We start from the raw sequence: 15,103 nt of genomic DNA, 5'->3' as shown, positions 1-15,103 counted from the left end.
CCAAATGAATCTTTCCCTAAATACTAAAAAAACTGAAATCCTATACATCTCACCTAAATTAAGCAAGACTAAAGAGCTTGAAATTCAAGAAGCAGCCAAAAACTACCTCATCTCCCTAGAAGTACGAGATCTAGGAATTGTTATAGATTGCGAATTCTCTATGAAATCCTGCGTTAAAAAAATCATAAGCGATGGTTACTTCAAATTAAACATACTCAAAAGATTAAAACCCTTCCTATTCCCAAAGACTTTAGAACTGTTTTACAGGCACTTGTCTTATCAAGATTAGACTACTGCAACTCACTATTCTTAGGCCTTCCCGCCAGTGGCATAGCTAGAATTGATTTTTTGGGTGGGCACAAGGTTAACATGGGTGGGCTGTAGGCATGCAGGTCTACTAGTTGTTTTTTTTACTGATAAATATTGCCATATATTGCACCCTAGAATGGCTTTCTAAGTAATTTGCAACAGCCATTATGCATCATGTATGAAACTTTAAAATAATTTACTTCAATTATTTCTAGCCCTTACCAGCATTAAAAATTCCTTATTAATCAGAATTTATTTTATATTTATTGCAGTTTTTAAATGCACAATGCAGAAAACAATCAGATCCAATCATGTAATAAAACAAAAATTAATGTATTCTTTCATGAACCATCTTTGCAGAAAACCAGAAATCTTCATAAGTACAATAAAATATAATTAATCATCAGAACAGGTGCAGCACAGAGCTAGAGCAATTCACATTACAACTAACATGAAAAAAAAATTCTGGTGTCACCTCAGCAAAAAATAACCCTCCACTGCTATTTTGTGAAGTAACAGAAACTCTTGCAAAGAAAGAGGCATCTAGAACCTTGCCATACAGTCACAGCACTGACTCTCAGGATTCAAATAACAGCAACCTTATGACAAAGCAGCAATGCAAATACTACACCAGGCCCTAGAACATTAATACATCACCTACGGGAATAACAGAATAAGCTGGACTACTACTACAGAGAAACTACAAACTAGCAGAAATACTGCATTTCTGTCACACACATGCAAAACAGATACTGACCCTTACCTAATATAGAAATAAGAGACTATAAATTAGAAACAGAAACATGCAGATAAAACTAAAATAGAAAGCCTGAGAAACTAAAATTTCTGAACAGTGGAATACTTAAGAAAGAGCAAAATACAAAAATATAAGAAATACACATTCCCAAAGATGACATATTTAAATTGCTCGTAATAATAAGGCTAAAGTACAACAGATTATCAACAAAACAAATCACAGTGAATTACGTTTTTTTGTATCATTAAGTAGACCTCATACATAGGCATAGATATGAATGCTATTCAGCATAACGTTTTACACCAGTAGTATAATCATGGGCCAGAAATGAATTTTATATGCTTAGAGGTAGATCTTTAAAACATGCGCGCGCGCGCGAACAAAAGTACACCAGATTTTATAAGATACGGGCATAGCCGCCCGTATCTTATAAAATCCAGGGTCGGCGTGCGCAAGGCTGCGCAAAATCGGCAGCCTACGCACGCCGAGCCTCGCAGCCTGCCTCCGTTCCCTCCGAGGCCGCTCCGAAATCGGAGCGGCCTCGGAGGGAACTTTCCTTCCGTGTCTCCTCACCCCTCCCTTCCCCTATCTACCCCAGCCCTACCTAAATCCCCCCCTACCTTTGTTGGGCAAGTTATGCCTGCTTGAAGCAGGCGTAACTTCCACGCGCCGCCCCGGCGTCCCCCAGCATAGGCCGCAGTGCCGGGGGACTCGGGACCGCCCTCCCAGCCTGCCCCCGAACCGCCGCCATGCCCTCGGACCCACCCTGGACCGCCCCCTGCCCCCGGACACGCCCCTCGGGCACGCCCCCTCCTGCCCCTTTTACGAAGCCCTGGGACATACGCGCGTCCCGGGGCTTTGCGCGCGCCGGCGGCCTATGCAAAATAGGCGCGCCGGCTCGCAAGTGCCCTGTGCGTGTAAATCCGGGAGGATTTACGTGTGCAGGGGTTTTAAAATCTACCCCTTAATGAGTCCAAAGTGAAAAGAATTCAAAGTTGATGTAGCATGACATTTCTCATTGTATTCATTGTTGCAGAATTTCTTAATGCATCATAGTAATGACAACATTCAATTTCTTAAGATAATGTAGGAATGTGAGGAAACGCATTACTTCCATGTTGGTGAAAATGTCACGAAAATCATCTCACATACATTCGGCTCCTTGATGAAGGCAGACGCCGAAACACGGTCCATGTCGGGCTAGTACACCTCTCAAGCCTTGTAACATCTTTAACTCTCAGGCTTTTCTTCACATGCAAAAAAAGCTAAGTAGCTACATTATCTTAAGAAATTGAATTCTTTTCACTTTGGACTCACTAAGCATATAAAATTCTTTTCTGACCCATGATTATACTACTGGTGTAAAACGTTATGCAGAATAGCATTCACATCTACGCCTAAGTATGAGGTCTACTTAATGATACAAACATAATTCAAGGTGATTTGTGGTACTTTAGCCTTCTTATTATTACGATTTTATTCATGGCTACTACCAGTCCATAAATTTTGAGAGAGCAGTTGTGTTGCTTATATTTAAATTGCTAACATCTCAAAATAATTTTTTTTTTTTTACCTTTGTTGTCTGATCTTTGTATTTTTCTAATCAGTTGGTCCTGGTCTCTTTTTCCCATTTTTTCCCTTGTCGCTCATTTCCTAAGTCCTTTTTAGTGTCTTTCTTCTATTACTGTCTTCTTCCCTTCCACACACACACACATACATGCTTTCTCTCACAGACTCCCCCTCACACACTCCTGCTCTCACTCTCATATGCTCTCCCCCACACACACACAAGCTCACATTCTCTGCAGACACACATACAAGCTCTCACTTTCTCAACCCTCCACAGGCTTATATTCTTATGCACACACAGATGCACATCCAGGCACACATTCTCACCCACACACATAAACCCAGACTCCCTTTCTCACCCACAAACCCATGTTCCCATTCTCACCCACACACAAACCCAGGCTCTCATTCTCACTCATATATACACACATTCAAGCTCCCATTCTCACCCATACACAAACCCAGACTCCCATTCTCATCCACACATACACACATTCAAGCTCCCATTCACCCACATATTCAAGCTTCCATTCTCACCCACACACACACCCAGACTCCCATTCTCATCCACACATACTCATTCAAGCACGTGCACAGCTTCCGCTTTCTCCCCCCAAAGCAGAAAGATCAGCTGGCCTCTCCTGCTGCCACCGGCCTCCTGCTATCTTCGGGGTCGGGCCGTATGGCCCGCCGATCTTCCTGCTTTGGGGGGAGGAAGTGGAAGTTGTGTGCTGTGCTTCCGCTCCCCCCCCAAACAGGAAGTTCGGCGGGCCATATGGCCCGAAGATAGCAGGAGGCCGGTGGCAGCAGGAGAGGACAGCTGATCTTCTTGCTTTGGGGGGAGGAAGCGGAAGCTGTGCGCGGCACTTCCGCTCCCCCCCAAACAGAAAGATCGGTTGGCCATACGGCCGCAGCAGCGCTTCCTTATGTGTGCAGTGATGGCATGCGAGACGTGGTTTCTCTTGTTCGTTGTCGCGGGGATGGGATTCCGCGACAGCCTTGCAGTTCCGGTGCCAGTTGGGTGGGCCTGGATCTAAGTTGGCCCACCCGTGGCTACGCCACTGCTTCCCGCAAATATCACAAGACCATTGCAAATTCTGCAGAACTCTGCAGCTAGACTCTTGACAGGTACGAGAAGATCCGAACATATCACCTCAATATTAAAAGAACTTCATTGGCTGCCGGTCCAATACAGGGCCCAGCATAAAATCTTGTCGCTAATTCACAAAACCCTCTACAATGAAAAAATTGGCTAACCTCTTCACTTCACTTCCACACCCCCTCAAGAATCACCAGATCAACCGGAACAGGGATGCTGCCAATTCCTTCCCCCAAAATCTCTATTGTTGGACCCCTACTATGGAACTCTATTCCACAGGAATTACGATTAGAAGCAGACATCAAATTATTTAAAAAGGGGATTAAAACTTGGCTTTTTAAACAAGCTTACCAAGAGCTGTTAACATAATTATCTCACACTTCTGATTTTATACCAAGGTAATGTATATTTTTATTTTTGATTTTACTATCTCTACTCATATTATACTACCTCTCTAAGTGTTTAAATTTTGATTATTTAGCCTACTATTTAGTTTGCTATGTTAATTATTTATATTATGAAACAACATCACATTAAAATGGTTTTCCTCCTACCTATCACATAGAAATTTCCAAGTAATGTTCAACAACAATCTCTCAATAAAGTAAACTTAAATACAGGAATGCCGCAAGGATCTGCCCTATCAGTACACTTTTCAACATTTACCTACTTCCTATATGTCTCGCTCTAGAACGCATGGGGTTGACCCACTTTCTATACACTGACGATATGCAAATTCTAGTCCCTATACAGAATCCGCTAGAAGAAACATATGAGAAACAACTATCTCTCAGAAATCAAACAGTATCTAACTGACCTTAAACTCATAATAAACATTGATAAAACTGAGTTAATCATCCTCGAAAGGAAAAACACCACCACCCCCATTTTACCACTCAAAACAGAAAACCCAAATACCTTAATCTCTCCTGTCACTCATATGAGAAATCAAGGAATCACCATAGACAAAGATCTTTCATTCAAAACCCATATAACTAACAAGATTAAGGAAGGATACCACAAACTACTGACGCTCAGACGTCTCAAACCCTTCCTCGCACACGAAGATTTCAAAACGGTCCTTCAACTATTCATCTTCTCCAACCTCGACTACTGCAACGCTCTACTCCTTGGCCTACCACTTGCTACCATCTGCCCTCTACAAATCCTGCAGAACACAGCCACCAGAATTCTGACCGGATCAAAACAACATGAGCACATCACGCCAACCCTCATCTCTTTACACTGGCTCCCAATAAAATACCGTATAGAATACAAAGTACTTACAATCCTGCATAAAATAATCCAAGGACAGCAAAACAATTGGCTGAGCAAATTCATCATAATCCACGCTCCTAAATGGAACCTACGCTCAACAAGCAAAGGCCTCCTCAAAATTCCTCACGCCAGAACCACACAACTGAACTCAACACATGAGAGAGCTATATCCATCGCCAGCCCCACTCTATGGAACACAATACCAATCGAAATCAGAAATCAACCAGATATCAAAATTTTCAAAAAAGACCTGAAAACCTGGCTTTTCACCAGAGCCTACTCAAACTCACTCAATCAACCAAACCACCAATCAACCACGCAACACAAAACCAAGAAAAACGCTCCATCCCTCTAACAATTAAATAACGCCCACCATGTGAACACTTAAGATAATGTGCAACTGACCTCACTTATTACCCCTAGCCTCCCTAGTCTATATGTAACAACAATGTTATTGTATGTATATATTAACTTTAATGTATGTAGTAACTCTGCTGCTACATAAGATTGATAATATATAATAATAATATATTATGTATTTACCTAATCTTTAAACCCCAAACGTTATTTCAATATGACAGTTTGCTACAATGATGTTTGTAAACAATATCATGTCTCTACTACTGTAAACTGTTCTGATGGCAAAACCGAATGACGGTATACAAAACACATTAAATAAATAAATAAATAAATAAATAAATGTATTTACTTCCTTTCTTCTTTGGAAATGCAGATATTTTTAAATGAATATTTGTTAACTACTGTAAACAAATTTGATATGCTTGCATGACAAGTTGGTATATAAAAATTATTAAATAAATAAGAACTATTTCAGTCATATGTTTTAAAATGTTCAAAATGTGGATATGTTGGATACTTTCTAATTCTTATTTTATGCTAGAGCCAACAGATTTTTATTTTACTATCCCCGGGATTCATCATTCTGCTATAATTATAGCGAAAAAAAAGTGTATGTGTGTGTGGGGGGTTATACTGAGCCGGCGGCCACATTGCAGTGGTGAGCTTTTGCCCGCCACAGTTGTGACCCACTGCTCACTATCACTCTCATAGTGCCAATAGAAAAGGTGTAGCTAATTCCGGCACTACTACCGGTGATAAAGTGTAAAATCGTTGCGCTCCCTGGCTGCCGCAGTCCCATGGTCAGGTTCACTCCCACCTGACGCCGGCTCTCCGGTCTGGGCCCACCTCTGTGGTGGCGTTGGGCAGTAGTTCCTGTGCCCTTTCTGCTCTCTCACCTCCTGGGCCGCCCTGCACGGTGGGTTCCTCTGGGCCTGGCTAGGCCTCTCCTTCACCGCGTGGTTAGATGCTGCCGCCTCCTCTCAGGCCTGACAGCCTTAGACATGCACGTGCCTCTTCTGGATTTAAAGGGACTGCGGAGGGAAAGCCACTTGCAACCCCTCTTGATGACTTCTGCAAACCTCCCTATATAAGGCAGGCTCTGGCAGTCAGAGCTTGCCTTAGCAACAGGTCTCCATGCTGTTCAGCTATGTTCTGTGATGCCTGCATTCCAGTACCTGTTCCCGCTCCTGTTTCAGTTCCAGTAACTGTTCCTGATGCCTGCATTCCAGTACCTGTTCCCGCTCCTGCTTCAGTTCCAGTACCAATTCCTGCCTCTTTCTTCCCTTCAGACGGATTCCTTTGGTTCTGACCCTTTGCCTGGACTCGACCTCATGCCTTGCCACCTGCCTCTGACCTTTGCTTGGACGACCTCATGCTTTGTGCCTGTCTCTGACCCTTTGCCTGGTCTCGACCTTGTGCCTTGCTGCTTGCCTCAACTTCTTGTCTGACCTCCTCTCTGTGTCAAGTTGCCAGCCTCTCACCAGTCTGCTGTGCTGCAGCTGGACCTCTTCGATAGCCACTGTCCTCTGGTGTATTACCCTTTGGCCAACCTTACAGGATCATCCACATGGAGACCCACCTAGGTCCAGCTGGCCCTGGCACTCAAGGGTTCAGCCTGCGGGGAATGAGGGCTGGTGTTGGCGAAGCACTAGCTTGCCTCTTCTTTCTGTCCAGCCTTGCATCCCGACGGTGGGGATCTGTGTGGGTTTTCCCCACAGGTGGTGCCAACACCACCTCAGGCCAAGAGTCCACCTCCGCAACAGGTTGCCAAGGCCATGGACCCGTCGGAGGCCCCCGCCATCCTGGCCATCCTGAGCCTGGCGTTCAAGATTCAAGAGCAGCAGTGGTTCCTTGAGGCATTGGCAGCTTCTATTGAACGTCTAAACAGTTGTCTGGATTCTCTTCCGGTGCCAACAGTCACTACTCCAGCCTTATCCAGTTTGTCATCACCAGTGGCACCAGTCAGAGCCTCGGTCTTGCTACCAGTTCCCCTATGCTTCAATGGTGACCCGAAGCTGTGTAGGGGCTTCATCAATCAGTGTTATATGCAGTTCACTCTTCAGACAAACTTTATTTCAAGATGATGCCACAAAGATCACGTTCATTCTTTCACAGTTAGAAGGCAAGGCATTGGCATGGGCTTCACCGCTCTGGGAGCAGTCAGACTCCCTTCTACAGGAGCTATCCCGATTCGTGTCCATGTTTTGAAGGACCTTTGATGATCCAGGTCAACAGGCCACCGCCAGTTCTGATCTTTTACATCTCCAGCAGGGACATCGGTCTCTCAATGACTACACTATTGAATTTCTCAACCTTGCGGCAGAACTTGTCTGGTAGGAGGACTGTCTGCGTTCCATCTATCTGACAAGGACGAACTTGCTGCCCAGAAGCCCCCAACTTCACTTGAGGGCCTCATCGACCTTACAGATCGCATCGACCACTGACTGCGGGAATGCAATCGAGAGCTTCGGATTCCTCGTCGTGTTTCAATGGAGCGTTCCCACTCTCCTCCGCTCGAGGAGACATCTGTGATCAGGGACTCCCCTGTGAGCAAATCTGAAGAACCTATGAAGCTAGGGTAAGGATGTCTTTCTTCAGAGGAATGCCTCAGAAAGAGATAAGCAGGCCTCTGTGTACTATGGTGCAGTAGGACACCGATTATCTGTATGCCCAATTCGTCTGGGAAACTCTCAAGCCTAAGTTCGGTAGGGGTCCTGAATGCAGGCGCTACTTGTCCAGCCCGTCACTGACTTTCCCTGTTACCTTGTCCTGGAACTCTCATTCCTTCCCAGCGCTTGCTCTGGTTGATTCCGGAGCCGGCAGGAATTTTCTGACGAAGGACCTCACCGTCCATTTGGGAATCCCCACCAGAGATATTGAGACACAACTATGCATTGCCTCCATTCATGGGGATCCTCTGCCCAGGAGGATCACTCAGATCACCTCCTCTGTTGGGGTTAAGATTGGAGTCCTCCATGAGGAAGAACTTGAGTTTTATATTCTTGACAAGTTCATCCACCCAGTGGTCCTTGGCTTACCCTGGCTCCAGCAACATTTGCCCCAATTCAACTGGTCTGCGTTGCAATTGTCAAAATGGAGTGCTCACTGTCGCAACTCTTGTATGAAAAGGGTTCAACCACCCTCTTTACTGCCAATAGCAGTCACAGTTCCTGGCCTTCCGGCAACTTATGCCGACTTTGAGGACGTATTTTCCAAACAGAAGGCTGATGTCCTTCTGCCCCACCGGGAATTTGACTGTCTTATTGATCTCCTGCCAGGGACAATGACTTCTAGGGGCAGGATGTACCCACTTTCTGTCCCAGAAACAAAGGCCATGATGGAGTATATCCAAGAAAATTTAGCTAAAGAATTCATCCGTCCCTCCACGTTACCCGCTGGCGTGGGTTTCTTTTTCGTTGCCAAGAAGGATAGGGCATTACAGCCTTGTATAGATTACTGGGGCCTAAATGCTATCACTCGCAATGATAAATATCCTCTGCCTCTGATCAACGAGTTATTTGATTGTCTCCAAGGATCTACGATATTCACTAAATTACACTTGAGAGGAGCCTATACCCTCATCCAAATCCGTCCTGAAGATATCTGGAAGACTGCGTTCAACACCAGAGATGGGCATTATGAATATATTGTCATGCTCTTCGGCCTTTGTAATGCTCCAGAGGTGTTCCAATGTATGATAAATAAGATATTCCAGGACCTCCTTTACACCAAAGTAATAGCTTATTTGGATGACATCCTTATTTTTTCTAAGGATTTATCCACCCATCACCAGGATGTTCGTCTAGTGCGCCAACAGGTCTGGGTGTCGTAAACAGAGCCTTTCTACATGGTCCCTGTTTACGACACCCAGACCCGACTCGCCCTTTTGTCGTAGAGGTATGCCAAGCTAGATAAATTCTTGTTTCAAAAGGAGAGCTTACCCTTCCTAGGGTACATTGTCTGTAGGCATGGCTTCGCCATGGACCCCAGTAAACTCCAAAGCATTCGCGATTGGCCCCTGCCAGTAGGCCTACATGCGCTCCAATGATTTTTAGGTTTTGCAAACTACTACTGACATTTTATCGTGAACTACTCTGTGATCGCCGCACCCCTTACTGCGCTCACTCATAAGGAGGTGGACACCAGGAACTGGACTCCCAAAGCCGTTTCAGCTTTCCAAGCATTGAAGGAGGCCTTTCTACATGGTCCCTGTTTACGACACCCAGACCCGACTCGCCCTTTTGTCGTAGAGGTGGATGCCTCCTCTGTCAGAGTAAGGACGGTTTTAAGCCAACACTCCTCTAAGGGCGCTCTACACCCTTGCTCCTTCTTTTCCCACATGATTTCTGCTGCGGAACGCAACTATACTATAGGTGATCATGAACTCCTTGCTATTAAGCTCGCCTTGGAAGAGTGGCGCTTTTGGCTAAAGGGCGCCCAACATTGCTTCACAATATTCACAGATCACAAGAATCTCAAGCATCTTCGGCATGCTCAGTGTGTCAATTCCCAGCAGGCCTGCTGGGCACTCTTTTTCACTTGGTTCGATTTTGATCTGTGATATCATTGCATGTATTGTCCTGCTCCTTCAAAGCTGAGGATGCTCCAGAAGAACCCCAGCATATAATAGATCCTGCTCGCATCTACCTTTTGGCTGCCTTGACCGTCCCTGCTGGGAAGATTGTAGTACCATGCAGACTCCGTGAGCAAGTATTGAAATGGGTACATGATTCCCGTGCAGCTGGGCACCCCGGGCATGCACGTACCTTGACATTCCTTCAACGTTATTGCTGGTGGTCCACTATGACCAAGGATACCCGAGCCTATGTGGATTCCTGCTCCATGTGTGCACAACAGAAGTCGCCTGTGGGACAACCCTGGAGATTACTACAACGTCTGCCAGCTCCCAAGGAATCTTGGACTCACCTGTCTATGATTTTTTTAGTTGACCTTCTGAAGTCCCATGGTAACACCATAATCTGGGTCATAATAGACAGATTTTCCAAGATGGTGCATTTTGTAACTTTGCCTAGCCTACCATCTGCTCCCGAGTTGGCACGCTTATTCTTTCTTCATATATTTCACCTATATGGGCTTCCGCAACACATAACATCGGATAGAAGTCCCCAATTTGTCATCCGTTGCTGGCACTCCCTTTGGAAAAAGTTTGGAGTTTCTCTAGATCTAACTACAGCTCATCACACGCAAGTCAATGGCCAAGCCGAATGCATGAACTGCTCACTCAAAGCATTTCTACAGGCTTACTCCAATGATCAACAAGATAACCGGTCTCAGTTACTCCCGTGGGCTGAGTTTTCCCATAATGCACATGTCAGCACTTCCACAGAAGCTTCCTCGTTCTCTGTTGTCCGTGGAAGGCAGCCATGGCCACCTCTTCTGATTTCTCTGGCAGTTCCATCCCCTGCGGCTCAGAATACTGCCGAGGCTTTACACGCCCTATGGACTTGTACTAATGAAAGTCTCCAAGAAGCAGCTAATCTTGCTAAGACGTCCACAGACATTCATCGTAGGTCAGCTCCCGAGTTTTAACCAGGTGACAAAGTGAGGCTTAGCACATGCCACATTCATCTAAAACTTCCATCTCAACGTTTTGCTCCCGGGTATATTGACGATTTCCTGTTACTCGACGAATTGGCCCAGTGACTTACCAACTGCGCCTTCCACCTTCATTAGGAATCCATAATTCATTCCATGTGTTGCTTCTCAAATCACTGGTCCTCTCCTGGCTTTCTTACAAGGTTCCTGAGCCATCCACCCTTGTTTCCGAGACCGATACTCTCTATCAAGTACAGGAAGTCTTCGATGTCTGTAAGAGAGGGCATAAGTGGGTATACTTACTCTCTTGGGAAGGATATGGTCCCGAAGAAAACTCCTGGGAACCAGCTACCAACATTCTTGATAAGAACTTACTTCAGCAGTTTCACGCCGCCTATCCTGGGAAACCCAGACCTCCAGGAGGGAGCTGTAAAGGGGGGGTACTGTTGCACTCCTTGGCCATGGGGGCTCCGCGGCCGAGTTCACTGGCCTCCAATGCTGGATCTCCAGTCTGGGCCCGTCCTCTCCGGCTGTGGCAGGCAGTAGTTCCCATGCCTGTTCTGCTCTCTCGCCTCCCAGTCCACCCCACACGGTGGGGAGTTCCTCCGGGCCTGGCTAGGCCTCTCCTTCACCAAGTGGTTAGATGCTGCTGCCTCCTCTCTGGCCTGATAGCCTTAGGCACGCTTGCACCTCTTCTGGATTTAAAGAGACCATGGCAGGAAAGCCACCCGCGGCCCCTCTTGATGACGTCTGCAAATCTCCCTATATAAGGGAGTCAGAGCTTGCCTTGGCAACAGGTCATGCTGTTCAGCTATGTTCTGCATTGCCTACATTCCAGTACCTGTTCCTGATCCTGCTTCAGTTCCGTTACCAATTCCTGCCTCCTACTTACCTTCAGATGGATTCCTTTGGTTCTGACCCTTTGCCTGGACTTGACCTCATGCTTTGCCACCTGTCTCTGACCCTTTGCCTGGATTTGACCTTGTGCCTTGCCACTTGCCCTGACTTCTCATCTGGTCTCCTCTCCGTGTCAAATTGCCAGCCTTTCACCAGTCTCCTGGTTCAGCCTCTCAGTCTTGCCAGCTGCTGTCCTGCAGCTGAACCTCTTTGATGGCTGCTGTCCTCTGGTGTGTCACCCTTTGTCCAACCTTTCGAGATCATCCACGCGGAGGCCCACCTAAGTCCAGCCAGCCCTGGCTCGGGAATGAGGGCTGGTATTGGTGAAGCTTCAGCTAGCCTCCGCTTCCCGTCTGGCCTCACCTCCTGGTGGTGGGGACCTGTAGGGGGTTCCCCCACAGGTGGCATTAACATCACCTCGGGCCAAGGGCCCACCTCCGCAACAAAATCATTATCGCCCGCAGCAATACTGGCTTCAAAATTTTATTAACCCTGCTCAAACCCCACCCTAACCCCTCCCTTTCCCTCATTTAAATGTTAACATCGAGTTTTACTGAATGACCATGTGAGTTTGATGTGACCAATGAAATATGTTGAGATATTAGCATTTGTCTGTCTGCCAGATCAATGTGATGGATAAAGTTATTTGTGTGATTTTCTGACTGTGAGGATTAATAAGTGTGTAAAACTAGCATTAGTAGATTGAGAACTGGTTTGCTGTATTTTCTCATGAACAATTATATTTCAATGGTTTTCTGATATTCTTTTTTTTTTAGATAAAATCTACCTTTGAACTATGTTGAACCACACTGAGTCAGCAAATTATGTCTCTTGGAATACTTTAAGCAGCACTGAATATGATGAAGATTATGATTCATCTGAATTAGCAATCCAATGTAACAAGAAGGATGTCCGGAACTTCACAAAGATATTCCTGCCTGTTGCATATTCTTTGATAGGTGTTTTGGGACTTATAGGTAATATTTTGGTGGTGGTGACATTTACATTTTATAAGAGAGCAAAGTCCATGACCGATGTGTACCTCTTAAATATGGCCATTGCAGACATACTATTTGTTACCACACTTCCATTCTGGGCAGTGTCTCATGCAGACTCATGGATTTTCAAGGATTTTATGTGCAAGCTAGTCAAAGGTATATATGCAATCAACTTTAATTGCAGCATGTTGCTATTGACCTGCATCAGTATAGATCGATACATTGCAATAGTGCAAGCAACTAGATCATTTAGATTTCGAGCAACAACCCTGACACACAAAACCGCAATCTGTTTGGTTGTGTGGACAGTCTCGATACTCATCTCCAGCATAACTTTCATATTCAGTGCATCTTATGAACACCATAATGTAGATGAACATAAAACTATCTGTGAACCCAGATACAATGTAGGTACATCACCAAACATATGGAAATTAACAACTTTGGGACTGCAAGTATTGTTTGGATTTTTATTCCCTGTTTTGGTTATGTGTTTTTGCTACTCATTCATTATCAGAACCCTTCTGGAAACCCACAATTCACAGAGGCACAAGGCAATCCGTGTGGTCATAGCAGTTATGGTGGTTTTCCTGGTATGTCAAGTGCCCTATAACATGGTGGTTCTTGTGCATGCCTTAGGTTTCTTCAATAAAGAGAAAAGTTGTCTTGAGGAGAAGCAAACAGCTTATGCAATGTTTATCACAGAAGCCTTGGCCTTTTTACATTGTTGTCTGAATCCAGTACTCTATGCCTTTATTGGTATAAAATTTAGAAATTACTTTCTGAAAATAATACAGGATTTATGGTGCTTAAGTAAGAAATACATCACTGTAAACCACACTTCAAGATTTTCTTCTGATGTCTATCCATCTAGAAGAACAAGTGAGGTCTGTGACACAGACAATGGGTCATCTTTTACTGTATAGTGCAGGACAAACATTATTAGAATTTGAAGGTTTGAATTTAATGCAGCAGCTCAGAATCCACAATCACCCCAAGTACTTTACATCATTTAGCAGAGGCATATCAAAAACTTCATGTTTCCAGTATCATTTGTGCTTGTTTTCTATATTTGCACCTAGTTAGAAACCTGCATTCTTATTTGTCACAAGATATTTTGGCTAAAGTAATCCATGCAGATCCTCCTAGACTACTGTAATTCATTAAGGGCCAAATTTTAAAAGGTGCGCGCAGGCGTAGATTTGTTCTCGCAACCCTGCACGAACAAATCTACGCCCGATTTTATAACATGCGTGCGCTACCGTGCGCATGTTATAAAATCCAGGGTCGGCGCGCGCAAGGGGGTGCACAATTGTGCAACTTGCGCGTGCCGAGCCGCACAGCCTTCCTCCATTCCCTCCAAGGCCGCTCCGAAATCAGAACGGCCTCGGAGGGAACTTTCCTTCCGCCTGCCCCTACCTTCTCCTCCCTTCCCCTACCTAACCCACCCCCCAGCCCTACCTAGAACCCCCCCTTACCTTTGTTGGGTAAGTTGCGCCTGCCTACCGGCAGGCATAGCTTACATGCACCAGCCAATGGCCGGCCTGGGGTGCCGGGCACAGTGGTAAATGGCTGCTGTGCCTGGAGGCTCCGGCCATGCCCCCACCCCGCCCCTGGACCGCCCTGGACTGCCCACACCCCACCCCTTTTTGCAAGCCCCGGGTCGTACATGCGTCCCAGGGCTTGCGTGCGCAGGGGCAGCTTTTCGGGGGTTACGCATGTAACCCTTTGAAAATCTGCCCCTAAATATGGGCTTACCTTGTGCTCAGATGCACAGATTTCAGTTAGTGCAAAATACAGCTGCCAGAATACTACTTGGCTAATATCTCTTTATTACACTATCTCACTTGCTTTTGACATAGCATTTGTTTCTCCTGTACCTCAAAAATACACAGATATATGAAACCATTAACCCCTGCACTATTCTGAAACACTGAGATGACTAGTGCACAAGTCATATTTAAATATAAAACAGTTATAGTTCTATTTTATTTCCTTTTTTTAAAGAATTGGGAAACTAGCCAGCGCTCTACTATCTCTGTGATTAATGCTCTAGTATGGCAGAGTTCCCAGAGCTTTTCTTTCTCCAGGTAACACAGGACCTGAATAAAATAAATAATTCATTATATTTTTCTGAACTTATTAAATATATTTACTGTATCTTAGTACTGCATTTAAACATTAGAAGTTTTAAGAAGCTTGCAGATTATGAGATTGTACTCCTCCTATGTTATGCTTTAGAATATGAAATCAAATGTCTTTTTTGTCAGTTAGAGACTG

The 15,103-nt window shown here is 45.2% G+C and overlaps 1 protein-coding gene across 18 annotated transcripts in view; it reads left to right on the top strand.

The window, feature by feature from the left end:
• CCR6 (C-C motif chemokine receptor 6) overlaps positions 1 to 14,048 on the top strand; it is a 553,987-nt gene extending 539,939 nt beyond the window's left edge. For 8 of the 18 annotated variants that reach the window (XM_029594230.1, XM_029594222.1, XM_029594223.1 and 5 more), the window contains one exon: positions 12,602 to 12,765. In XM_029594230.1, the coding sequence (XP_029450090.1) occupies positions 12,602 to 12,628 (27 nt within the window). In that variant the 3' untranslated portion in view covers positions 12,629 to 12,765. Of the gene's footprint in view, positions 1 to 12,601 lie in introns of all 18 variants that reach the window. The other 10 variants (XM_029594242.1, XM_029594244.1, XM_029594239.1 and 7 more) reach the window with 4 other exon arrangements.
• Positions 14,049 to 15,103: the final 1,055 nt, after the last annotated feature.

This window comes from Rhinatrema bivittatum, chromosome 3, assembly GCF_901001135.1.
Source record: "Rhinatrema bivittatum chromosome 3, aRhiBiv1.1, whole genome shotgun sequence".
Classification (NCBI taxonomy): domain Eukaryota; kingdom Metazoa; phylum Chordata; class Amphibia; order Gymnophiona; family Rhinatrematidae; genus Rhinatrema; species Rhinatrema bivittatum.
The sequence above is the reverse complement of the archived record's forward strand: the minus strand, read 5'-3'. Positions and strand labels throughout refer to the sequence as shown.